The sequence below is a fragment of the Mesoplodon mirus genome (assembly GCF_964341445.2).
Source record: "Mesoplodon mirus genome assembly, contig: HAP1_SCAFFOLD_1351, whole genome shotgun sequence".
Lineage (NCBI taxonomy): Eukaryota > Metazoa > Chordata > Mammalia > Artiodactyla > Ziphiidae > Mesoplodon > Mesoplodon mirus.
The window spans coordinates 11,201-35,879 of NW_028294758.1; the positions used below are offsets into that span (position 1 = coordinate 11,201).

Consider the following 24,679-nt stretch of genomic DNA (forward strand, 5'->3'; position numbering starts at 1 on the left):
GATTCACTTTGTTATACAGCAGAAACTAACACACCATTGTAAAGCAATTATACTCCAATAAAGATGTTAAAAAAAGTATTAAAAAAATAGTGTATATATGTCAATCCCAATCTCCCAATTCATCCCACCACCGCCCCTTCTCCCTTGGAACCATACATTTGTTCTCTACATCCGTGTCTCTATTTCTGCTTTGCACATAAGATCATCTATACCATTTTTCTAGATTCCACATATGTTAATATATATTTGTTTTTCTCTTTCTGACTTACTTCACTCTGTATGATAGTCCTGTTTTTATTTTTAACATCTTTATTGGAGTACAATTGCTTTACAATGTTGTGTTAGTTTCTGCTGTATGACAAAGTGAATTAGCTATACATATACATATATCCCCATATCCCCTCCCTCTTGCTTCTCCCTCCCACCCCTCTAGGTGGTCACGACGCACTGAGCTGATCTCCCTCTCAGAGACAACCTATAGGCGACTCAGGGGTCAAGCAGCAGATTGGACCACAAGACCTCTAAGTTGCTACCAAACTGGGGATCTGGACCCATTTCCTAGTTTTGCTTTGAAATACACCTGAAGAAATGAAAAGCAGGTGGTCGCCGACTTTCAGAGAATTGAAGTCTGTTTTCTTGCCAGTTATTTTTCTGCCACCATCAGTTTCCATAAACCCTATGAGGAGACATATGTCCTCCCTCATTCTTACAGATCCAGTTGGATTGGAGATGACGGAAGTGATGGCACAAAGCCAGACACGTCTTAGCGCTCACTCCGCACTGTCACCAAATGGCCAGGCGTCAACCTTGAAGCACAATCTCTATGCTGGTTCCTGCAGAGACAAGAAGAAAGAAGAAAGAATAGGCAGAGCCTTTGGACTTCAGGACTTGTGATCCCATTTTTGTCCTCTGTAGCCGTGAGGACTTGGCAATACAGCCTGAGGCCAACAGTACTGCCTGGCCTCAGTGGCTGAAACAAATGAGGGATTTAGGTTTTCACAGAAAAGTGTGAAGAGAGACCATGCAGAGCTGGGATGCAGCTTCAGGATATGACCTGAGAGCCAGGCTCCTTCTGCCCTTTGGCTCCACCATCACTTCTGTGTTGCAGGCAGGAAAAAGGGAAGAGCAAGAGGAAAAAGTGGTGTTCCTACCAGTTTCAAAGAGCTCTCCTAAGAGTCTGCCCCAAGGTTAGTGCTCTTTTCCCTGGCCACACCCTACCGCAAGGGGGACTGGGCACTTTGTCACCCAATAAAATCCAGGGTCCTCTTACTAGGGAAGTAGGAGGCGAGTACAGGGCAAACAACAGCAGTCTCTTCTACTTTCTCTCATGTCCCTCTGTCAGGATAGTGGAGATTGTACCCCGCTTTCTAAAGATGAGAAAGCTGAGAGGTGGCCAGGAGGACCTGCACAGAGCCACAGTGGGTTGGTGGTAATGTTGGTGTCAGCACCCAGCTCAGGGCTGGTTTTGACAAATGATGAACACAAAAGGCAGAAATCCATGAACATCTGTGGGCAAACAGCAGCTGTGAGCCCAGGGCCATCTCTGTGGGGAGTCAAACTGACAGATGAGAGGGGCTGCAGGGTGCAGTGAGAATGAGGGCTGCAGGACACAGGGCTCCATGTCATTCCCTGGGTTGGCAAGAGCTAGACAGCTTTGGCCTTGGCTCAGTTGGGAGAACAGATGGGCAGGAATTCGGCACAGCTTCCAAATCAGCCAAGCAGCAAAGACTGCCTTCTTTGCCCTTGTCAGCTGAGGCTACAGCTCCCACCAGTCCCAGCCAGCTGCAGAGGCCCAAGCCTGAAGACCATGACAACTTGGCCCGGACTGTGCCATGCCCCGCCCACTGTGGGAGCCAGGAGGACAAGCAAGTGCAGGTGTTCCGCCCAGCAGTGAGGGTGACACCTAGGTGGAGCTGCCCACCAGGTTCAGATTTCTCTGTGCAGGGCGAGCAAGCCTTGTAGCAATCCAATCTCAGCCCTGACTCCTTTGGCGCATAGGACTCTTAACTATGGAGACAGCCAGCCCGTTTGATTGAGGTCCAGACCTCTGTTCTTTCTCATGCTCTCACCTCCCTCCCACAGGAATGATGGCAACGTGGCCAGAGGTGAAAGGCAAATCCAGGAATTATACTGAGATGCAAGCAATGCAGAGAGAACTCCTTCCCACATCTGAAGAAAGGAGGGTCCTCACAGAAACAAGGCAATCGATGAGGGGATAGGAACGCGTGTTCAGCTCAGAAACAGGACATAAAATACATAGAATTTTATTGCAGCTCTGGCTAGAGCATATGGTATAAGAGGAAGAAATACAAGTCTTTAGAAAGAAATGCACTTTGTGCTGTCAGCTAGACGTGGTAGGTTCATTCTCTCTTTCTCCCTCCAAAGACTACATGAATTTTGGATTATCTGTGTATCTACTCCCAATTCACTGACTCTGGTATTAAAAGCAGACTGAAATTTGTTTAGAATTCTACTTAGCTAGAAAAGTTCTTTTTTTTTGAATGAGACTGAAATTTGTTTAGAATTGTTTAGCTAGAAAAGCCAGAAAAGCTTTTTGTGAATGGTGCAAGGATGACTACCATGACTCCTTTAAAGAGAGAAGCTGGGAAAGAGATGGGAAGGAGAGGCCGGGCCGGCTGTGAGGGCCCCACCCCCAGGAGGATGCTCCCTGAAAGCAGCAGTCTGTGCAGTGCCCACCACACCCCTCCTCCGCGAGGCTCTGGCGCCCTGCAGCCACCTGCAGGTTACACGATGAGGCTCTTCCAATGAGTATAAAGAACCCCCAACCCTGCTCCCTTACCCCAGGACTTCTATAATCTTGAGACCCTAGACTCATCAAAGCTACACTCTGCAGCCTGAAGATCTGTCCACACAGCCAAGGGAAGGCTGGGCAGGAGGCAGCCAGCAGGCTCTCACACCACCTGCCTCCCCTCCTTCCTCAGTGGCTCCCACGAGGGCACAATCAGGGCTGGGAGGCTTCATGAGCCCCCCTTGGCCCTCTGGGATGTGAGGAGTCAGCAGGGATTCATACCCATCCTGCCGGGACCATCTGCACTCAATTATAAGCCCTTTGGAAGCCAGCAGAGGGCTGTTAAGCTGCCGCTGGTTCTCTATGATTAGCTAGTTCTTGTCTTTTGAATACTGCATATGGTGCAGCCAGCTGCAGAGAGCATTCATGACTCAAAGCTTTTTTCCCCTCAAAGAGAAAAGTGCTAAGTTGTTATTACTATGGGAAGAAAAAAAAAGTTTAAAACTCTTACTTTCTGGTTAAGTTCCTCTTCCTCCCTTAAAATTCTACCTCTTCCCAGGATTGGGACCATTCCTTTGTCTGTTTTCTACCAGCACTATATAGGTACTTGCTTGCTGAAGATGAGCCTTGCTAAGAAATATCAAGATTGTGTATAATTCCAGCTCAGGTGTTGTTATCCGTGGTCCAGTAGACCCTCTTCTCTCCCTTATTTTGTGTGAGAGACCTGACGTTAAGGCATGCTTTTGATGAAACCACTCCAAAAAGTCAACTCTTTGCAATCAACTCAGGAGCCAGCGCCACTGCTGAGGCTTACCTTCTTTCCCAGGTGCTGAGCCAGGAACAGAAGCAATACTGCTTGGTTCGCACTTGAAACCCTCAGTGTTCTCTGTAGGCGAGAAGCAGTTAGCTGGCTACAAGCTAGCATTAAAATCAGTAGGGATGCTTAAAAAAAACATGTATTTCTGGGGCTATACATAGACTTGAAATCCAGGCTCACATGTGAGTGGAGGTCCAGAGAAGATGGAGATTTGAGAGTCTTGTGAATAGTGATAATGAAAGCCATGAATTAGCTACAATTCACAGGGAAAAGAATATGGAAATAGAAGATGGGGGTAATCAGAGTCCCTTCTTCCTCATATCTCTGAACTAGGCAAATAACTCGTTTCTTTTCTCATAATACACAGGCTCTATGGTAAACACAGCACAAATATGCCAATAACCACAGGGCACTCTATGGATAAGACAATTCTTTGTAGAGTGGATACATGTATAACTGATTTGCTTTGCTGTACACCTGAAACTAATGCAACATTGTACATCAACTATACTCCATTTTAAAAATATATATTTAAGAAAATGTTCTTTGTACCATGAGTTTGGCTGGCTTAAGCCTATAAATTTGCAAAACTTTAGGAACCCATCTATATATGGAATGAATAGTTCTACTCTCCATGTTGAGAGACAAATAAAAATGCCTATTTAACTATCTAGCAGGAAAAGTACCCCAAAAGTGATTTCACTTTTTTTTTTTTTTGATGAGCAATTTTAAGCATGTCCAAGAGGAAGAAAATCTGTACCAATATGGGTTGTTCCACTGAGCCTAATGGGAGCCACATGTCTATCTGACAAGGGAGTTACAAGTTTGGAAAGGGAGAAAACAAAAGGAACCCTGTGTTGTTAGTCTGAAATTGGAGGTAAGGTGTAAATTCATGGTTTTCAATATATGGATACAGAAATAAATTTAGATGTCATGGGCACATAGGTATGTGTATACATATACACGCATGCAGATATTCCCAAACTCTGACCACTGAGATGGCCTGGGACCAGTGGCTCCACAACAGTACTGGGTACACTTAGCACTCAAATCTTCGCTTTAAGGTAATTTTCCACTAAAGCAAGCAGGGCTGGAATAGGGAAAGTACAAGACAAACTTGGAATGTCTTATAGTGTCAGAAAATAAAGAAATGCCCAAGTTAAAGGGGGATGTGTCAAGACGACACAGGAGCCAGCTTGAAGGTGTTCCTGCTGGCCACATCTGAGACCATTTAAGCATCTAAAGGAATAACGATAATAACCAATTACAACCCACTGAATAAAAACTGAAGAATCCATACTTGTAATATTAATATAAATTAATAAAGGGGGAATGAGTGATTCTATAGTGGAAAAGTCTGGCAAGCACCACCTTAAACAAGTGGTCAGTTAGTGTCATAATGATGGGACAGGTGGAAATCATGCACCGCTTGAAGAGATGCAGCGAGGAAGACGCAGCATTGCTTCTATGCTGCTCCTGCCAAAGATGCATAAACTAAACCTAACCTAACCTAATCTGACAGGAAACACCATCCAAAGTAACTGGCCTGTAATCTTCTAAAGTGTCAACGTCCATTACTCAGCCATGAAAAGAAATGAAATTGAATTATTTGTAGTGAGGTGGATGGACATAGAGACTGTCATACATGAGTGGAGTAAGTCAGAGAAAAACAAATACCGTATGCTAATGCATATATATGGAATCGGAAAAAAAAAAGGTTCTGAAGAACCTAGGGGCAGGCTAGGTAGACGGAGGCGTAGAGAATGGACTTGAGGACACGGGGAGGGGGAAGGATAAGCTGGGACGAAGTGAGAGAGTGCCATGGATTTATAATACACTACCAAGTGTAAAATAGATAGCTAGTGGGAAGCAGCCGCATAGCACAGGGAGATGAGCTCGGTGCTTTGTGACCACCTAGACGGGTGGGATAGGGAAGGTGGGAGGGAGACGCAAGAGGGAGGAGATACGGGGGTATATGTATAGCTGATTCACTTTGTTATAAAGCAGAAACACACCATTGTAAAGCAATTATACTCCAATAAAGATGTTTAAAATTTTTTTTTAATTTAAAAATTAAAAAAAAGGTCAAGAAAGCCAAGAAACAGCTGAGGTACCATTCAGAATAAAGGCCACTACAGAGATATGACAACTCAAAGCAGTATGTAACTCTGAACTGCATCCTTTTGCTATAAAGGTTATTATTGGGACATTTGGCAAAATCTGAATGGGGCCCAAGGATTAGTGGCAATTTCCTGATTTGACGGTTGTTTTGAGGTTACATAGAAAAATGTCCTTGTTTACATGAAATACATACTAAATTCAGGAGTGATTTTTAGGAGTGACAGGCCCAGCAACTTGGCAATTTATTTTCAGATGATTCAGGTTCTGAATTGGTAATTTTTCTGTCTGAGGAATAGTTCAATTTTTTTTTTTTTTTTTTTTTTTTTGGGCCACGCTGTGCAGCTTGCAGGATCTTTGTTCCCTGACCAGGAACTGAAACTGGGCCTCGGCAGTGAAAGCGCCGAGCCCAAACCACTGGACCGCCAGGGAACTCCCTAAAAATGTTTTTAAAAGTGTAACTTCTTTTCCTTTTTATGTTATATGACTTAAAAAATGACTATAGCAATGAAGACAGTGATGTTGACGATGAATTTGTGACATCAAGAATTTCATAAAATTATTTCTTGAAATAAGGTAGAAATTCATGTTATTTTATATAATGTGATTTTTAAGTATATATTTTCATTAAAACATTTAGGAGTTAAAAAAAGATCAGTGAACGAATGTGCTCTTCTAGGTTGAATTAAAATAGAATATTTAAGGTTTAAAAAAGTTTGGCTGGGGAAAAATAACAGTTTTGCAAAACCTTTGCGATCCAAAACTAAGATGATATTCAACAGCAAGAAGTATTCCAATTTCTCATAACCAGTTCTCACAAGCAAAGAAATGCATGCCTCACTTTAAGAAGGTGTCCAATAGAAACAGGCAAATCTGAAAGAGTTTACCAAGTGTAATAAATTAGAGGTGAAATCACAACAAAAGAATTTATGGCGTACAAAAAAATTCACAAGTAGAAGATTCCTTCTATCAACTTCTCAGAGTTCCATGAGCTCTCCCCTGACCTCTGAAAGATGGGTTTTACCAAAATCTGGTTTACACGGAACTTTTCAGGTATATATGGTCTGAAAAGAAAGAAGTATCTGCTAAGAACCTGCCTGGTGCTCCTTCCTTGTTGCAGCCCTTCTTTGTGTAAGTGATCAGAATCAGGTCCAAGAGACACAGAATCAAGCATGACATATCACACCAAACACCATTTCCTGTCCAACCAATTCTCATCTCTCTCCAGTAATGAAAAGGTGGACGTTCTTCTTGGACTGCAGCATCTGTGCAGCCCGCTCCACCCCGACCACAGCAGACAGCCTCTGGGCATCGTACTTGGAGTAGGGGACAGTGCAGGTCCAGGCAGCTTCCTCTCCTCTGGTGGCGGCTTGCAGCATGTTACAGACTTCACTGTAGAAGTGGGGATATGTTGGCAGTTCATAGAAAATTAGGTTCCTGATGCCTTTTATTGTGTATCTGTTAGAAGGAGAAAGAGAGGCTATGTCTACATGAGAAATTTTATGGAAAAGCCACCGAAGAGTTTTACAGGGACATAGTCACTCTCGCTGTTTCATGCAAGGAGAAAGACCATGGCACAAATAACACACAGACCAAAAGTTACTCAAATTTGAGCTGGAGGGGCTCATTTTTTGTGACAGTGTATTTGAATTCCTAATGTTTGGCTTAAGATAATGATAAAATGAATTTGCACTTCTTGAGCCTAATCTGAGCAGACTGAGGTAGGGTGGGGAAGAATAGTAGACAAGGATTAGAAATCTGTCGCAGAAAATTTGAAAAGCAGGCATTTCCAATTTAACATTATCCTAATTATAATCAGGCAAAACAGTGTTCTGTAATGGAGATGAGGTCAGACCAGACCCAGTACATAAAATAAACAGCATAAACTGTAAATGCACTCCCATTAGTCTTTTCTTGTCATTCTGTAGACATGTTAACTCCATGGCAGATGTCCCAAGTTCACCCATTTACAAAATCCTGCCCGAGGACCCATTAGGCATTATGGGAAGGCAATTAATTTCAACAGCTTCCTCGCTTCTTTCCCTGCTGCACAGGGCTGCATGGTGTGGGGGGGGGTGCAGACCCTAGGGACGCGCCTTACGGTTCGGGTTGAGATCAATCATTCCCTCTTGGGCTCCATGACCAAAGATTTTATACGTTGACAAGTTTCTGATTTTTCCTGTTAAGACTCTCATACAGGGCTGATGTCAGACTCCCTCGGGAATTTTATTTTATTCATGGACGGTAAGTTTTCCTTGTCTTTTTATCCCTTGGCTCATCCTGATCTCTCTGGAGACCCTCCTCTCCCAAAATATAACTGCAGCCCATTACTTGGATCAGCTTTCCACATCCTCTTTCCATAAAGGAATTTTAATGGCTAATGATGTTGAAAAAACACAGTTCTGCCTCAGTAGTTATCAAAACAAACACAGAGTTCCATTTCTGCTTAGTATGTAGAAAACTCAAGAGAATACTGCTCCCGTGCTAACAAGAAAAAGATAATCTACAACAGTGTTCCTTTTCCTGAGCCTAGACAGCTGATGTCACAGGGCAACCAAGTGAACGGATTCAACGGTGCCCTGGTGTGTGTTTAACAACTGATTCTCAGTGGGGGAGGATAGGTGCTGATTTGAAGCATTTGCCAATTTCTGTGGTGTAAATACTCCATTTCAAGCTACCAGTGTCATGTTGCTGAACTTGGAACTGGGAAGAGATGTGCAACCATACCTTAAGAGCTGGTATGAGCCAGCTTCAGCCCATCACTGACTGAATTCCAAAGAGTGACAAGATGGTCTGAAGAAAGACAGGACATATGAACCACTTCACCTTTGGCAGAGCACAGTGGGGAAGAGGGCAGCTGCTAAGAAAGTGGGTAGGAAGAAAAAAGCTACACTTTTAACAAGTTCTTAAAGGGCAATTATGGGCTTGCATGACAGTTCAGAATCCCTGGGATTCCCGGACACTCCTTTACTTCACAGTCATGATGGCTTTTCCAAAGGTCTCCACTGGGAGCCCTGGAAAGGCTGGACGCAAGGCAGAAGACCTGAGAGACCCCGATGGTGGTGCAGACATGAAAACTCACTCTCTTCCCAGAGCCATGTTGTATATGAAGCTAAAGCCTGAAGCCAGTGAGGGGGCAAAGGTCAACTGCCAGGGTGGAGTCAGAAGCAGCAAAACTGTGTGCCCTAAGGGAGGAGCATTAACCCCTCACCCCATCCCTCCCCACCACAGGACTTACATCCAGTCAAAAGAGCAGTCTGGGGAAAGGGGAAAGGGCATGAAGACTGGGGAAAGGGCATGAAGCCTGTTCAGCCCAAGATCCTGCACTGATGTAAGCAGATGTTTGCCACCACTGCAGAGATGCAGGGAACTCTTCCCCACCAAGACCCCTCGTAGAACAAGGCAGAGGCTGGCCACCATGGAGGGTGGTGCAGGAGCCCTGAGAAAGCGCCAGCTCCAAAGCCCAGGATGGACAGAACCTGCCTGCATCTGAGCTGGACCAGGAGGAGAACAACTGCCCCACTTCAAGCCTTAGGGGAGGAGCGAGCAGGAGCAGCCTGCTGCTGGGGGAGGGGCCGGAGCGTGGGAGAGGCTCTCCCTCGGCACAGGGGTGCAGGGCATGGTGAAAGCTGAGAGGGGAGCAGGACACTGAGACAAGGCCCTCCAGCACTGGGCCCCACAGTGGGCCACTGTCTGCTGGAGGAACTGGCAGTTTGTGGTAAATAGAAGGCAACGACGGTAACAACCAAATCCTAACTAGATTCACAACTGCCACGCTAGTGGCCTGACAGAAGAGGCGTCCAGGCCAGCTACTTACTCAGGCACTACGTTCAACTGACAATTACAAAAAACACAGAAAAGCAAGAAAAAGACATTAAAACCATGAGGTATCATTTTGACTATCAAGTCACTGGAAAAAAGGAGAATTTACAGAAATATTTACAGAATTTACAGAAATAGGCTAATGGAGTATAAATTATTGTGAGTGTGTATTTCACCGGGGAGGGGAGAAGATGGGAGTGGCAACACACAGCAAATTTTAAACTGGGTACAGCTTTTGAACAAATAAGTTTTCCTTTCCAAATTTATCCTAAGGAAATGCCTAGGCAACTATGCCATCAACTACGCATATGGATGCTCTTGGCATTATTGTATATAATAACAGAAAACAACAAATCAGTATGCCCATTAAAAGGAAACTGGGTTAATTATATACCCATACAATGTAACACTATGCAACCATTAAAAAGGATGCTATACACACCTTAAAGATTACTTATAATTACACAGAAAAGGTATTTTTACAATGTAAAGATTTAGCAGACCTACCTTGACCAAGTGATTACATTTAGTATCACCAAAAATGGGACAAACTGACACCCTGGGCCTCTTGAGGAGATGCAGGGGGAAGTACACAATAGCCTCTATGTAGAATTCTTACTAAAATAATGTTTAAATCTTTGGTCCCCGAACTCTAATGCTCACTGAATCACCTATTTGTTTTTTAAAAATACCTGTAATTGGTCCCCATCCCCAAACACCATGATTTAATTGATACTGGGGTATGACCAGGGCATTCAGATTTTTAAAAGCTCCCCAAGGGGATTCTAATATGTAGCAAAGTTTGGGAACACTGATCTAAATAATAAGAAAACAGCCAAATCCAGATGTGAGACATTCTACAGGAAACTGGACTGGACTCTTCAAAACATATCAGTATCACAGCAAGAAACAAAGGCAGAGAATTATTCTAGATCAGGGTTTCTTAACCCTGGCACTACTGCCATTTTAAGCCAGGTAATTCTTTGGTGTAAGGGCTGTCCTGTGCACTGTAGGACGTCTAGCAGCACCCAGGCCTTGACCCGCTTGAACCACTAGACCACTAGAGTAACCCTCCAACTGTACCAACCAAAAATGTCTCCAGATATTTCCAAATGTCCCTTGGGGAGCAAAACTGCTCCTGCTTGAGAACTGCTAAAATAGACTAAAGAAACATGTCACGCAAATGCAACGTAGGATTCTTAACTAAATCCTGGATTGGAGCGGGGGGTGGGTGGTGAGAAGCAGCTGTAATAGTCATTTTGGGAACAACTAGGAAAATTTGCATACAGACTAAATATTAGATGGTATTACTGCAGTAATGTCAAGTGGTATGTTAATGGTGTTGTGGTTAGATAAAAGAATGTTGTTTTTAAGCTCTACAGGCTGAAAGGTTGAGGAGTTAAGTGTCACGAAGCCTCCCATAATTTACTCTCAAATGGTTCAGGAAGAAAAAATAAGAGATGTGAGTGGAAAGAGAGAAGGAGAGACAGAGAATGTGGGTGCATGAGAATGTGGCAAAATGCTAACAGCTGGTGAAGCCTAAGTGGAAGGAGTTAGAGATGTTCACTGGGATAGTCTTACAATGTCTTTTGAAATGAAATCTTCCCAAATAAAAAGTTGGAGCGGGGGCAGGATATAGTAGAACTATATATATATTAACTTAAAAATACATCCATAACATACAAGTATATACCAAAATGCTAACTTATTTAAGCTTTTTTTCAATAAGCACATAAAACATTCAAGATAAAAGAAAGAAAAATCCAAATGTGTACACTGTGATCCCAATGTTGGTGTCCTTTTTAAAATGCCTGTGTCTGTGTGTGTGTGCACGTGCACATGTTTTTTACATCAAAGAGACAGGAAAGAAATACACCAAAATGGGTATTTATATCAGTAAGATGATAGGTGATCCCATTTTTTTAACCTAGATTTTCTAGGTTCTCTACAATAATTGTGTAATACTCTTATAATGAGAGTATTTTTAAAGCAAAATAAAACAACAAAACCAATTCCAATAGGTATTATATTTAAAACCCAAGAAAATCTCTCTTAGGACCAATTCGTGCACAGTAGAGACTAGGCATCTCCTGGAAATAAGAGCACGTGACCAGAACCTCTTCAGAGGGGCAGTTAGTAACAATTCCCATGGTCTTCTGCACCTCTTCCCCTGCCTTCCTCCTCTCCTGTATGTGCTTTGGGTCTTCGGTGACCCCTACAAATATGGCGTAACACTGTGACAGGACCCAAAACTAAGGACATTCCCGATGTCTATGTTACCTGACAACTGTTAAAGATAAATGAGGCAACCACAACTGACTTGCAAGGCTGGCTCCTGCATACAGTCTATAAAGACGAGGTCTGTTACTTCTATAACTGGGGTTCTCCCTGGGGCAGGGAGCACTCAGAAACACCCCACTAGCGTTTCCCACCTCCAGAAATCCTACCTCCAGAGTTTCTGATTGCCCCCTGCTTAAGAATCCTTCCTGTGCTAACCCACTGATAATGCTCAGAGAAAGAACTGTGAACTGTCCTCCCCTCAGGAGGGCCATCATGACCAAATGCCCATCCCATCCTAAGATTCTACTGGTTTCATCTCCCCAAAGAAAACAAATCCTCAGGATGAAAGTTTTTTGCTAGCTCACAAATGAACTGCAATATGTCTAACACGGCCTACTTCCATAGAGAATATAAATACAGAATTTTAAAGCTGGATACTAAAGTGTAAAATACATGTACTTTTCCCAAGGTCAAATGAAAAAATCAAATCACAAAGACACTGCAGATCAAAATACCCATCATCACCTTGGTGACCTCTCAAGCAAAAAAATCTATAGCTGGGAACCTTGAGATAATTGGCAGTTGCAGGTTATCTCCATTCAACTTAAACACCCACTAACCTGGTCCAGGGTACAAAGCTAATGGCCCGTGTTCGGTTTGTCTTTATAGTGACTTTGGGGACAAAACAGTTTGGTCAATAAATGAACAGTGTAAGACAGAAGACTGTCCTGCCTACTTAAGAGAAAGGGCTCCTTTGACATCATGCCCTCTCCTTGAAAAGCTGCTACTTGAGAGCAGTCCTCATCCCAGCTTAGCTCACTCTTGCTACAGACAATCACGCTGGGAAGTTTTCCAATCCATCCACTTCATTTAAAGGACTTGCTTTGATGTATCAAGCTTTTGGAAAACTAAGGGCTCTTTAGACCTGCTGAGTGCAAACTCCCCCAAAATACCATTTCCAACATGAATGAAAACAACAACTCACTGGAACAAAGCAAATAATGATGCCAGCAAGAAGCAAACCCTGAAGCCCTTAAATAGTCACCTCTAAGCCCCTCACCTTTTGCTTCTCCTAAACTTCAAGGAGCCCCTTAGTCCTGGTTCTCCTTGGTGCAGAAGTGTGTGTGCACTGCCTCAGGACAAATGAGAGCTTTCTGAACACTGACCCTGTACTCAACTTCCATCTCCACAGACCACACAGTCCCCAGGTGTTTCATCTGTGCTTCTACGACAGGTTCCTCCCTTTCCTGTATTCAGTTGAGAGCTGCTCAACTCTGTAATATCCTTCTTGAGGGGTATACCCACAGCTACAGGAGGTACCCTAAGTATGGACCCACTCCAGATCTGTATACAGGTTATGCTGTAGTCACTCATTCGTTTCTACCACCTTTTCCAACAATGCCCATTTTGAAAGAAAACCAACCAACCAATCAAGAAAAGTCTGTCCAGCCCCCCAGACTCTGGCTTGTCTGCAGGAGGTGAAGCAAGGGAGGACCTTATAACACAGCAAAGCCCACCATGCACTTGGAAGCAGACCCTCCAGAGAGGACACTTGAAACCTGGCCCTACTTTACCTTTTGTAGAAATGGAAGTGCTCTGTGAGGAGCAGGAACTGCTTCTCTCCTTGAAGGAAGAAGTGTCTGGCCCTGGAGACACCAGACTTCTGGGTGTACTCGCAGATATGAGTGAAGTTCAGTTCCTCCTCCTTGAAGTAATTTCGGAGACGCACAAAGTCAAAGTAGGAGGGGACATAGATAAGCGTGTGAGACGTGACTGCATCACGATACTGAGGCAAAATCTTGTTGACGAAAAAGTTAAACCTGATTTGGAAAGGCAAAGGGCAGAGAGTCAGTGGTCTAGAGGTGAGCCATAGTGTCACTGCCAACTGCATGACCCTGGGCAAGTCACAATCTCCTTCTACCTCCCCTAAGAGGCCAATTTGGCCTACCTCATTGCAAAGAGATTATATAGGGATAAAACTTGTTAAGCGCATCAAAAAGTAAGTGCCAACACTATTCATCATAAAGGATAGATGTGATGCTGGTATATCCCAGAGAATTATTCTAGGAAGTACGTAACTGTATCATTCATTCATTCATTCAGTTGTCAATCAGTCAGTCAACAAATAATTACTGAACACCTACCATGTGTTAAGCACCATTCTGCTACCATGGGTCCCCTGACTAAACACAATGAGAAGACGGGGAAATTACATAGAGAATTAGAAAAACAGTTCTTGCCCTGAAGGGCTTAGAATTAAGTTGTTGACATGAGGCATTAAAAAATTAATGTAATTTAAAAATGCCACAGTCTAGGGGAAAGTACCCTTGATTTACTAACCCTGACACTATTGGAACTAGGACAACACACCATTTCTCTGGCCTTCAGTGTCCTCCTCTGTCAATGGCATGATTGGATTCAATTATCTCATTTCATTTCGTAAATGGTAACTAAGAAAGCCAACGTGGAATACAATTCTAAATTTGAATGCCCAAGTAAAATCCCTCTCTGTGACCCCCAGGGATCCAATGGGACAGGGGAGGGTACCTGGCATCAATCACTGAAGCTAGGTTTTCAGGTTCCATCCTCTGGAAGACATGTGGGAGCTGCACCAGGACATGACTGATGCAGCCTGTCATCGGGACGTTCCTCACAGCCACCTGCCAGGAGTCAGTGAGAACATTAGGAAGTGAGCTATCCCCATTGTTGACCAAATGCTGTCCTCTCCTTCTGCCTCATGACCCAAACAATACACAATACTTCATGAAAATTCAGAGAAAGAAGGAGAGAACCCACCTGGCCTTGCACATTGACGCAGTACTTGTTGAACACAGAGTTGATCTGGGCATCCTGCAGGGCCCCAAACAGCAGCGTCTGACGATAGTACTTGGACCAATTATTGAGGTTCCACATGCGCACTCGAGAAAAGTCCACCCCATGTGAGTCCAAGGGCAGTAGGTTCATGTGGTTCATCAAATGCTTTGAGCAGAAGTAATACTCCATTAATACTTATTGAACACTTACCTGTTGGGCGTTGCTAACCTTTCTATAAGCCCATCATCTTATTTAACCCCATGAAGTAGATACTATCATCTCCCAAATTACAACAAGAAAACAGGCTCAGATGGGTGAGTGACTTGCCCATAGTCAAGCGAACAAGAAGAAAAGCTCAAACTGGCCACCTTGTGGATCTCTCAAAAAGGATCAAGATGCTACCTATACAGAATATTTCTTTTAAAGGAAATTCTGAAATGCCACTCTGGTCACTCTATAAGCAACTCAGTTCCAGACTTGGACAAGAAGGGAAATGACACGGAAAACAGAGCTGCTGTCCTTCCATGACTTGGCTCCCAAAACGTTAGAAAATTCCCGGAGTGACTACATGTGCCTTTTGCTCAAAATAAAGATGACTCAACCATCGACATGCCTGTTCTATTTTAATCATATTTTTACCTTGTAATGTATATTGAAGGGTCACAAGTACTATAAGTTTATTCCCTACTTTATAAATAAGTACTCCCCTTTATCTGTCCCAAACTTACTCCAAGTCCTGGGGTTGTAGAAAAGGTAAATTCTCACATGCCTTATAAAAATAAACCTATAGTTCTGTGATGAGGATTGTTCCAAAGCACAATCCTAAACCCCAAAACATTGCAGAGTATGTTGAGAGGGAGAAAAAAAATTATAGTACAAATTACAGTAGGGGGACAAAAACATCTTACGTTTCTCTGTAAAACATCACAAATTAAGAAATCATGAGCAATGTTTTCCCATCTCCACTGAAGACCAAACAAAAGAGAACGAGCATAAATAGGAGGAACTATTTTAGATAAAAACATTCCTGGTGAGGAGGGATTTCAATCAATCAACCAACCAACCAACCAACCAACCAACCAACCAACCAACCACACTAAACTGGTCTATTACTAGAAGCAACTTTTAAGGGGAAGAAATCTTTTCTGGAGATTTGAAAATGTTGACAAGAATTTTTATCTTTCTGGATACTTTACTGACCAACTTGTGGGTAGAAGAGGGGACAACATTTCCCGTTTTCAAATTGGAAAATGTGGAATATTTCCATTTCCAAGCTGAGTTTTAATCTGGACTTTAATAACCATTTCAGACTCAAACCACTGAGCTTCTTGTCTCTAAATGTTAATGACCAGCATTACCAAGACATGCTCCCAGTTCTGCATCAGGTAAATGTCAGCTTGATCAATGATGAGAAGCTTAATACAAGACAGAAAGTCAAAATCTCTCTTCTTCTCTCCTTCTCCACCAATGATGGTCCTCAAGCCCAGAGGGGAGGCAATGAGGATGTCTGACGAATAGAAGGGGGCATAAAGTCGGATGCTTCTCTGCAGTATTGCCACCCCTATACACAAAACAGCCAAGCACACATCAGTTCATGAGTCACCACCAAGCCATTAGCTTCCACCCTCTCCAACTGCAGCCTCCCCTTGTACCTTCCACATCTTCCCCTTTGCATGTAATTGTGCTCCAACTGCTTTAATTATTAAAATCATCATCGTCATCCCTCCTTTGCATCTACGGTCCCTTCTAGCTCCCACCCTCTTCTTTTCCTTCACTGGCAAACCTTCCAAAAAATTATCTCTACTTTAAAATCTCCCACTCACTCCTTAATGTACTGCAATCTGCCTCTGAGTCTCAGGACACCACTGAAATGACTCTTGCCAAGGTCACCAACAGCTCTCAGTTACCAATTCAATGGCACTTTAGTGTTTCTTGTCACGAATGCATAAGCACACCCTCCTTGAAATGTTCTTTTCCTTACTGGTGGTTTCTGTCACTTTAACACTTACTTCTATTACTGACCTGGTCCTTATCTATTTTTCCATATTCAAAGAGCTCTTCAACAAATCCCTGGATTCACCCACAAGTTCTCTTTCACTCTACATAAAGCTTTGGATAAATATATTCACTAATTATGGCTTTAACATTATCATCACAAAAATTTATATATCCTGCCCACATCTCTTTCCTAAGCAACAAGTAGCAGTCTTTAAAGAGCCCAGATCATATGTGAAGGAGATTCACTTGCTAATCTTAAAGCATCTACCAGAGGGGCAGAAGTTGGCTGGGACTCTCTCTGGGGACAGAATGCTGGCAGATGCCATTTTTACAAATTCCCTCTACCTTGATGGCACTGGTGGGTGCCACTTTTTTGCACTCTCACTCTTAAGTTGCTAACAGTGGTGGTGGGTGAGTACCCCCTACCCCACGGCCCTGCACTGCCTGTGTGCAGCACTGACAAACATGGACAACGAGCAGCCACGCCTACCCCATCTCATGCCACTCGCGGGACACGACCTGAGGCAACAATCACATGTAGCCCACACAGGGGACACTCCTTGAGCACCAGGCTCAGGCAGATGGGGGTGGGACTGCATTTCTAGACTCCATGGGAGTGAAACAAACAGAGAGAGTTTATAAGATGACCAAGAACTAGGAAAAAGTTAAAAATACAGTTCATCTCCCACACAGGGCCACTCCTTCAAGACGGGGCAGTAACTGTTTTGCATAATACACAGAAACAAAGACGGAGAGTCAAGCAAAATGAGGAAGCAGAGGAACATGTTCCAAATGAAGGAACAAGATAAAACCCCAGAAAAAATATTTAATGAAACAGATGCAAGTGATTTATCCAATAAAGAATTCAAAGTCATAGTCCTAAAGATGCTCACCAAACTTGGGAGATGAATGAACGAACACAGTGAGAAACTCAAGAAAGAGACAGAATATAAGAAAGTTCTAAACAGAGCTCACACAGCTGAAGATTATAATAATTGAACTGAAAAATACACTAGAGGGAATCAACAGCAGACTAGATGGTAGAAAAGAACAGATCAGTGACCTGGCAGACAAGGTAGCAGAAATCACCCCAACAGAACAGCAAAGAGAAAAAATATTTTTAAAATATGAGGACAGTTTAAGGGAACTGTGGGACAACATCAAGTGTACTATCATCGGTGTTAAGGGGTCGCAGAAGAAGAGAGAGAAAGGGGCACTAACACCCACATTATAGGGGTCCCAGAAGGAGGACAGAGAAAGAAAGGGGCAGAAAACTTATCTGAAGAAATAATGGCTAAAAATGTCCCTAACCTGGTGAAGGAAACAGACATTCAGGTCCAGCAAGAACCAAGAGTCCCAAACAAAATGAGCCCAAGGAGATTCATACCAAGACACATTATAATTAATATGTTAAAAGTCAAAGGTAAAGAGGGAATCTTAAGCAGCAAGAGAAAAACAACTAATTACAGACAAGGGAATCCCCATAAGAATATCAGCTGATTTTTCATCAGAAACTTTGTGGTCCAGAAGGAGATGGCATGATATGTTCAAATATGCTGAAAGGAAAAAACTTCCAACAAAGAAGGAAGGAAATAATAGAAGTCAGATGAGAAATACTGAATAAATGAAATGGAGACAAAAAAAAAAAAGATCAATGAAACTAAGAGCTGGTTCTGTGAAAAGATAAACAAAATTAACAAACCTTTAGTCAGACTCAATAAGAAAAAAAGAGAAGGGGCCCAAATCAGAAATGAAAGAGAAGCTATAACTGACACTACAGAAATACAAAGTATCGTAAGAGACTACTACGAACAATTATACACCAACAAGTCAGATAACCTAGAAGAAATACATAAATTCCTAGAAACACACAATCTTCTAAAACTGAATCATGAAGAAAAAATGTGAATAGATCAATTACTAGTAATGTGATTGAATCAGTAATCAAAAAGCTCCCCAAAAACAAAAGACCAGGACCAGAGAGCTTCATGGTAAATTCTATGAAATACTTAAAGAAGATTTAATACCTATCCTTCTCAAACATATTTCAAAAAACTGAAGAGGCGGAAACACTTCCAAACTCATTTTATGAGGCCAGCATAACCCTGATACTGAAACACCACAAAAAAAGAAATGTACAGGCTACTATGCCTGATAAACACAGATGCAAAAATCCTTGACAAATTATTAGCAAACTGAATCCAACAATACATTAAAAGGACCATACACTATAATCAAGTAGAATTTATTCCAGGGATGCAAGGATGGGTTGACAAAGTGGGTATAGAGGGAACGTATCTCAACATAACAAAGGCATATACGATAAACCCACAGCTAACATCATATTCAGTGGTGAAAAGCTGAAAGCATTTCCTCTAAAATCAGGAACAAGACAAGGATGCACACTTCTGCCACTTTTATTCAACATAGTATTGGAAATCCTAGCCACAGCAACTAGGCAAGAAAAAGAAATAAAAGATACCCAAATTGGAAAGGAGGAAGTAAAACTGACTATTTGCAGATGACATGATACTTTATGGAGAACACCCTAAAGACTCCACCAAAAAACTGTCAGAACTAATAAATAAATTTAGTAATGTTGCAGGATACAAAATTAACAAAAATCTGTTGTGTTTATATACATTAATAATGAACTATTAGAAAGAGAAATTAAGAAAACAATCCATTTACAATAGCATCAAAAAGAATAAACTACCTAGAAAAAAATCTAACCAAGAAGGTAAAAAACTTGTACTTGGAAAACTACAAGGTATTGATGAAAGAAACTAAAGATGACAGAAACATGAAAAAATACACCATGCTCATAGATGGGAAGACTTAGTACTGTTAAAATGTCCATACTGGACACCAAGGGGGGAAAGTGGGGGTGGGGGTGGGGGTGTGATGAATTGGGAGATTGGGACTGACATGTATATACTAATATGTATTAAATGGATAACTAATAAGAACCTGCTGTATAAAGAAATAAATAAAATTCAAAAACAAAGTCCATACTACCCAAAGAAATCTACAGATTTAATGCAATCCTTATCAAAGTACCCATGACATTTTTCATAAAACTAGAGTAATCCTAAAATTTGTACAGAGTTGCAAAGGATCCTGAATAGCCAAACTGATTATGAGAAAGAAGAACAAAGCTGAAGGTATAACACTCCCTGATTTTAAACTACACTACAAGTCTACAGTAATCAAAATTGTACGGTAATAGCACAAAAACAGACACAGATCAACAGAACAGAGAGCCCAGAAATAAATCCATATTTATATGGTCACAATCTATGACAAAGGAGACAAGAATATACAATGCAGAAAAGACAGTCTCATCAACAAATGGTGATGGGAAAACTAGACAGCTACATGCAAAAGAATGAAACTGGACCACTAGCTTACACCATCTACAAAAATCAACTCAAAATGGATTAAAGACTTGAACATAAGACCTGAAAACCACAGAACTCCCAGAAGAAAACATAGGCAGTAACTTCCCTGACAACAGTCTTAGCAATATTTTTTTGGATCTGACTCCACAGGCAAGGGCAATGAAACCAAAAATAAACAAATGGGACTACATCAAACTAAAAAGCTTGTGCACAGCGATGGAAACCATCAATGAAACAAAAAGGCAATCTACTGAATGGGAGAGGATATTTGCAAATCTAGTAAGGGGTTAAGATCCAAGATATATAAAGAACTCATGTAACTCATTATCAAAAAACCCCAAACGGGGCTTCCCTGGTGGCACAGTGGTTGAGAGTCCGCCTGCCGATGCAGGGGATATGGGTTCGTGCCCTGGTCCGGAAAGATCCCACGTGCCACGGAGCGGCTAGGCCCGTGAGCCGTGGCCGCTGAGCCTGCGCGTCCGGAGCCTGCGCTCCGCAATGGGAGAGGCCAAAACAGTGAGAGGCCCGCGTACTGCAAAAAAAAAAAAAAAAAACGCAAAAAAAACCCCCCAAACAATCCAATTAAAAAATAGCAGAGGGGGCTTCCCTGGTGGCGCAGTGGTTGAGAATCCACCTGCCGATGCAGGAGACACGGGGTCGTGCCCCGGTCCGGGGGGATCCCACATGCCGTGGAGTGGCTGGGCACATGAGCCATGGCCGCTGAGCCTGCGCGTCCGGAGCCTGTGCTCCGCAACGGGAGAGGCCACAACAGTGAGAGGCCCACGTACAGAAAAAAAAAAAAAAAAAAAAAGCAGAGGACCTGAATAAACATTTTTCCAAAGAAGTCGTACTGATAGCCAACAGTCAAATGTAGAGATGCTCAACATCACTCATCAGGAAAATGCAAATCAAAATCACAATGAGAAATCAAAACTACAATGAGGTACCATCTCACACTGGTCAGAATGGCCATCATTAAAATGTCTACAAATAACAAATGCTGGAGAGGGTGTGGAGAGAAGGGAACCCTCCTACGCTGTTGGTGGGAATGTAAGTTGGTGCAGTCACTATGGAAAACAGTATGGAGTTTCCTTGGAAAACTAAAAATATAATTACCATATGATCCAGCAATCCCACTCCTGGGCATATATCTGGACAAAACTATAATTCAAAAAGATACATGCACCCCTATGTTCACAGCAGCACTATTCACAATAGCCAAGACATGGAAACAACCTAAATGTCCATTGACAGATGAATGGATAAAGATGTGATACATATATACAATGGAATACTACTCAGTCATAAACATGAACAAAATAATGCCATTTGGCAGCAACATGGATGCAACTACAGATTATCATACTAAGAGGAGTCTGTCAAAGAGAAAGACAAATACCATATGATATCACGTATATATGAAATCTAAAATATGGCACAAATGAACCTATCTACAAAACAGAAACAGACTCACAGACCTGTGGTTGCCAAGGTCAGGGGTGGGGAAAGGGATGGACTGAGAGTCTGGGGTTAGTTGATGCAAACTATTACCTTTAGAATGGGTAAACAACAAGGTCCTACTGTATAGCACAGGGAACTATATCCAATCTCCTGGGATATGCCATAATGCAAAAGAATATAAAAAAGGATGTATATATGTGTATAACTGAGTCACTGCCGTACAGCAGAAATGAGCACAACATTGTAAATCAACTATACCTACTCCAATTAAAAAAAAAAAAAGAAGAATGTATCAGGTGGCTAGTAAGTGCTGTGATCAAAATGAAATAATATAAAATGATAGGCTGTGATTTTGGAGTTATAAATTCTTACAGCCACCATGTATTATAAGTTGCTATTAACCAAAGCACAGAGAGAAAAAAAACCACAATGAGATATCACCTCAAACCTGTCAGAATAGGTCTTATCCAAAAGACAAGAAATAACAAATGCTGGCAAAGATGTGGAGAAAAGGGAACCCTTGTGCATTGTTAGTGGAAATGTAAATTGGTGTGGCCACTATGGAAAACAGTATGGATGTTCTTCAAAAATTAAAAATAGAATCACCATACAATTGAGCAACTCAACTTCTGGGTGTTTATCCAAAGAAAAAAACCCACTAATTCAAAAAGATATATGCACTCCTACGTTCAATGCAACATTTATAATAGCCAAAATATGGAATATGGAAGCAGCCTAAGTGTCCACAGATGACAAATGGATAAAGATGCGGTGTGTACACACACACACACACACACACACACACACACACACACACACACACACACAATGGAATATTACTCAGCCATAGATGAATGAAATCTTGCCATCTGCGACAACAAGGATAGACCTTGAGGGTATCACAGTAAGTGAAATAAGTCAGACAAAGACAAATATCAACAGCATGTGACTTCACTTATATGTGGAATCTCAAAAACAAAAAACCAGACAGATAGATACAGAGAACAGACTGGTGGTTGCCAGCAGGGAGGGCGGGGTTGGAGGGTGGGCAAAATGGATGGGGGAGATCAGGAGGTATAAAACTTCCAGTTATAAAGTGAACAGGTCACAGGGATCCAATGTATGCCATGGGGAATATAGTCAATAATATTGCATTAACTTTGTATGGTGACAAACGGTAACTTTACTTATTGTTGTGATAAGTTTGTAAGGTATATAGACATTGAATCACTATGTTGTACACCTGAAACTAATATGTCAATTATATATCAATTAAACAAAAGACTGATTTATCAGCTCCTTGTTGGCCGCCTGCATATGTTTAAAACTAACTGTAAGCTCTAATCCCCTTGCACTGCACACTCCGGCCATGCTAAAGCCTCTGAATCCTAAGTCTTGCCGGTTTATTCACCCTGATGCCTCCACACTTGCCATTTCCTGTCTGAAACTTTTTCTTCCACTCTCATCGCTCTACTTTGTACCTGGCTAAATCTGACTCAGGTTTCAACATAGTATGGATGGTACCTCCAACAGAAGGCCTTCCCTAACAGTCCTGAGCCCATTTTGAGTAAGGATATTTGCTTTAAATACTTTAACTAGAACACCCACTATCCTCTAACCGTAACACATCTCATCCCATACTGTCTGATTTGTCTTAAGGCTGGACTTGCTTAACAGTAACTTTTAATTCCATATCTCCAGCTTAACAGTGCCTGGCACATAGTAGATGCTTAATAAGTGGTAAATGGGCATACGTGACTAATAAATATTTTCCAGGAACTTTTTCAATGAACAAGCAACCAAGTACATGGGAGCTGAATGACAAACAAGCAAAAATGTGCAAAGCTGGGTGGGAGTCAGTAAGTCCAGAGTGGAGATAATTCAGGTGTGGGCACTCCACATGGCAGGCAGGAGGGAAGTCCATTACGTACAGATGCTCTAGTTTATTCATCTTCCCCAGACTGACCCACCCAGCCCCATCAGCTCCAACTCCCCCAAGAAGCCCTGTAGCATTGACTGTGAGCTACCAGCTATAGGCATGCTGAGACGTTTGTTATAAACATGCAGGTGCCTTTCATACATGCCTTCACAGACACTCCATCCCATTAGCCAAGTATGTACCCCATTAGCCAAGGCAAGACTCTCCCCTGGCAGACGAGTGGTCTCAAATGCGTCCTGGTTCTGCTAGGAGGCTGAGACAGTGACCCTCTGAAAGAATGCCTAATTCCAGGCTTCTAGCTTCCAGCTATGTGCACCTCACACCTCAGGTCCCTCAGGGTCTCAGTTTTGACAAGGAGGAATTACCAGTCCTGAAGTGGTCATCGATGTTGCCGACAAATACAGCTTCATAATCCTCAGGCCTCTTCAGGTTGGGTGGTCTCTCCTTGGGATCTGAGCCATACTCTCCATTAAACCTCTTTTTGTTGCTTACAATTATTTTCTTCTTGCTGTCGCCCTCAAGAAGACAGATGAAGAGCTGTACCACCCGCAAAGCAGCTTCCCGGAATGGCACCACTATCGGCACCTGTGGAGGGAGTGATGGGCAGCCTTGGAGGGGCAAGGGGAAGGAAGGACAGCTCGAGGTGAGCCTGCTGGGGACCTAAGGAGCCCTCCGTTCCACAGCCCCTGGCCAAGGACCACATCCGTGTCACCCCCTTTACATAGGACCTGGCTCAGTACTGAAGGCTGAGCATCTTTCCGACCCACAGCACCATGTCCTATGGACTTCAATCTCATGGCTCCTTGGGGTGGGGGTGGGGTTAATTCTTAAGCAGAATGTAGAAATTTTATTTATTTATTTTTTTTTTTTGCGGTACGCGGGCCTCTCACTGTTGTGGCCTCTCCCGCTGCGGAGCACAGGCTCCGGACGCGCAGGCTCAGCGGCCATGGCTCACGGGCCCAGCCGCTCCGCGGCATGTGGGATCTTCCTGGACTGGGGCACGAACCCGTGTCCCCTGCATCGGCAGGCGGACTCTCAACCACTGCGCCACCAGGGAAGCCCAGAAATACTCTTTGAGGTAAGTCAATGCCGTTAACAGAGGTGTCCATTAGCAAAAACCCAAGGGCATAAACACACAAAGCTCTTTGAGGACAAGAAATGTTACTCATTTCTGTCTCCCACAGAACTTAGTTCAGTATTTTGATCCGTAAGACCCAAGGAATATGCTGAACAAATGAATTAGATGTATTAAGTAGAGAATAAAGTTAGTAAGGAAAGGA

The 24,679-nt window shown here is 42.7% G+C and overlaps 1 protein-coding gene and 2 long non-coding RNA genes across 6 annotated transcripts in view; 2 read left to right on the forward strand and 1 right to left on the reverse strand.

The window, feature by feature from the left end:
• On the forward strand, positions 1-5,624 carry LOC309797996. The gene is made up of 2 exons (XR_014292896.1): positions 1-1,187; positions 2,083-5,624. It is a non-coding gene; the product is annotated as an uncharacterized lncRNA (long non-coding RNA).
• Positions 5,610-24,679, reverse strand: part of LOC309797991 (U3 small nucleolar RNA-associated protein 25 homolog) — a 23,544-nt gene continuing 4,474 nt past the window's right edge. The window contains exons 1-7 of one of the 3 annotated variants that reach the window (XM_082646353.1): positions 24,277-24,382; positions 23,765-24,048; positions 15,959-16,161; positions 14,583-14,765; positions 14,334-14,446; positions 13,361-13,606; positions 5,610-7,142 (exon numbers count right to left, since the gene is read on the reverse strand). In XM_082646353.1, coding sequence (XP_082502479.1) covers positions 6,899-7,142; positions 13,361-13,606; positions 14,334-14,446; positions 14,583-14,765; positions 15,959-16,161; positions 23,765-24,048; positions 24,277-24,347 — 1,344 coding nt within the window. In that variant the 5' untranslated portion in view covers positions 24,348-24,382 and the 3' untranslated portion in view covers positions 5,610-6,898. Of the gene's footprint in view, positions 7,143-13,360; positions 13,607-14,333; positions 14,447-14,582; positions 14,766-15,958; positions 16,162-23,764; positions 24,049-24,276; positions 24,383-24,679 lie in introns of those variants that run through there. The other 2 variants (XM_082646352.1, XM_082646351.1) reach the window with 2 other exon arrangements.
• LOC309797993 overlaps positions 23,977-24,679 on the forward strand; it is a 13,467-nt gene continuing 12,764 nt past the window's right edge. For both annotated transcript variants that reach the window (XR_014292893.1, XR_014292894.1), the window contains exons 1-2: positions 23,977-24,042; positions 24,320-24,477. This is a non-coding gene — a long non-coding RNA (uncharacterized lncRNA). The remainder of the gene's footprint in view (positions 24,043-24,319; positions 24,478-24,679) is intronic.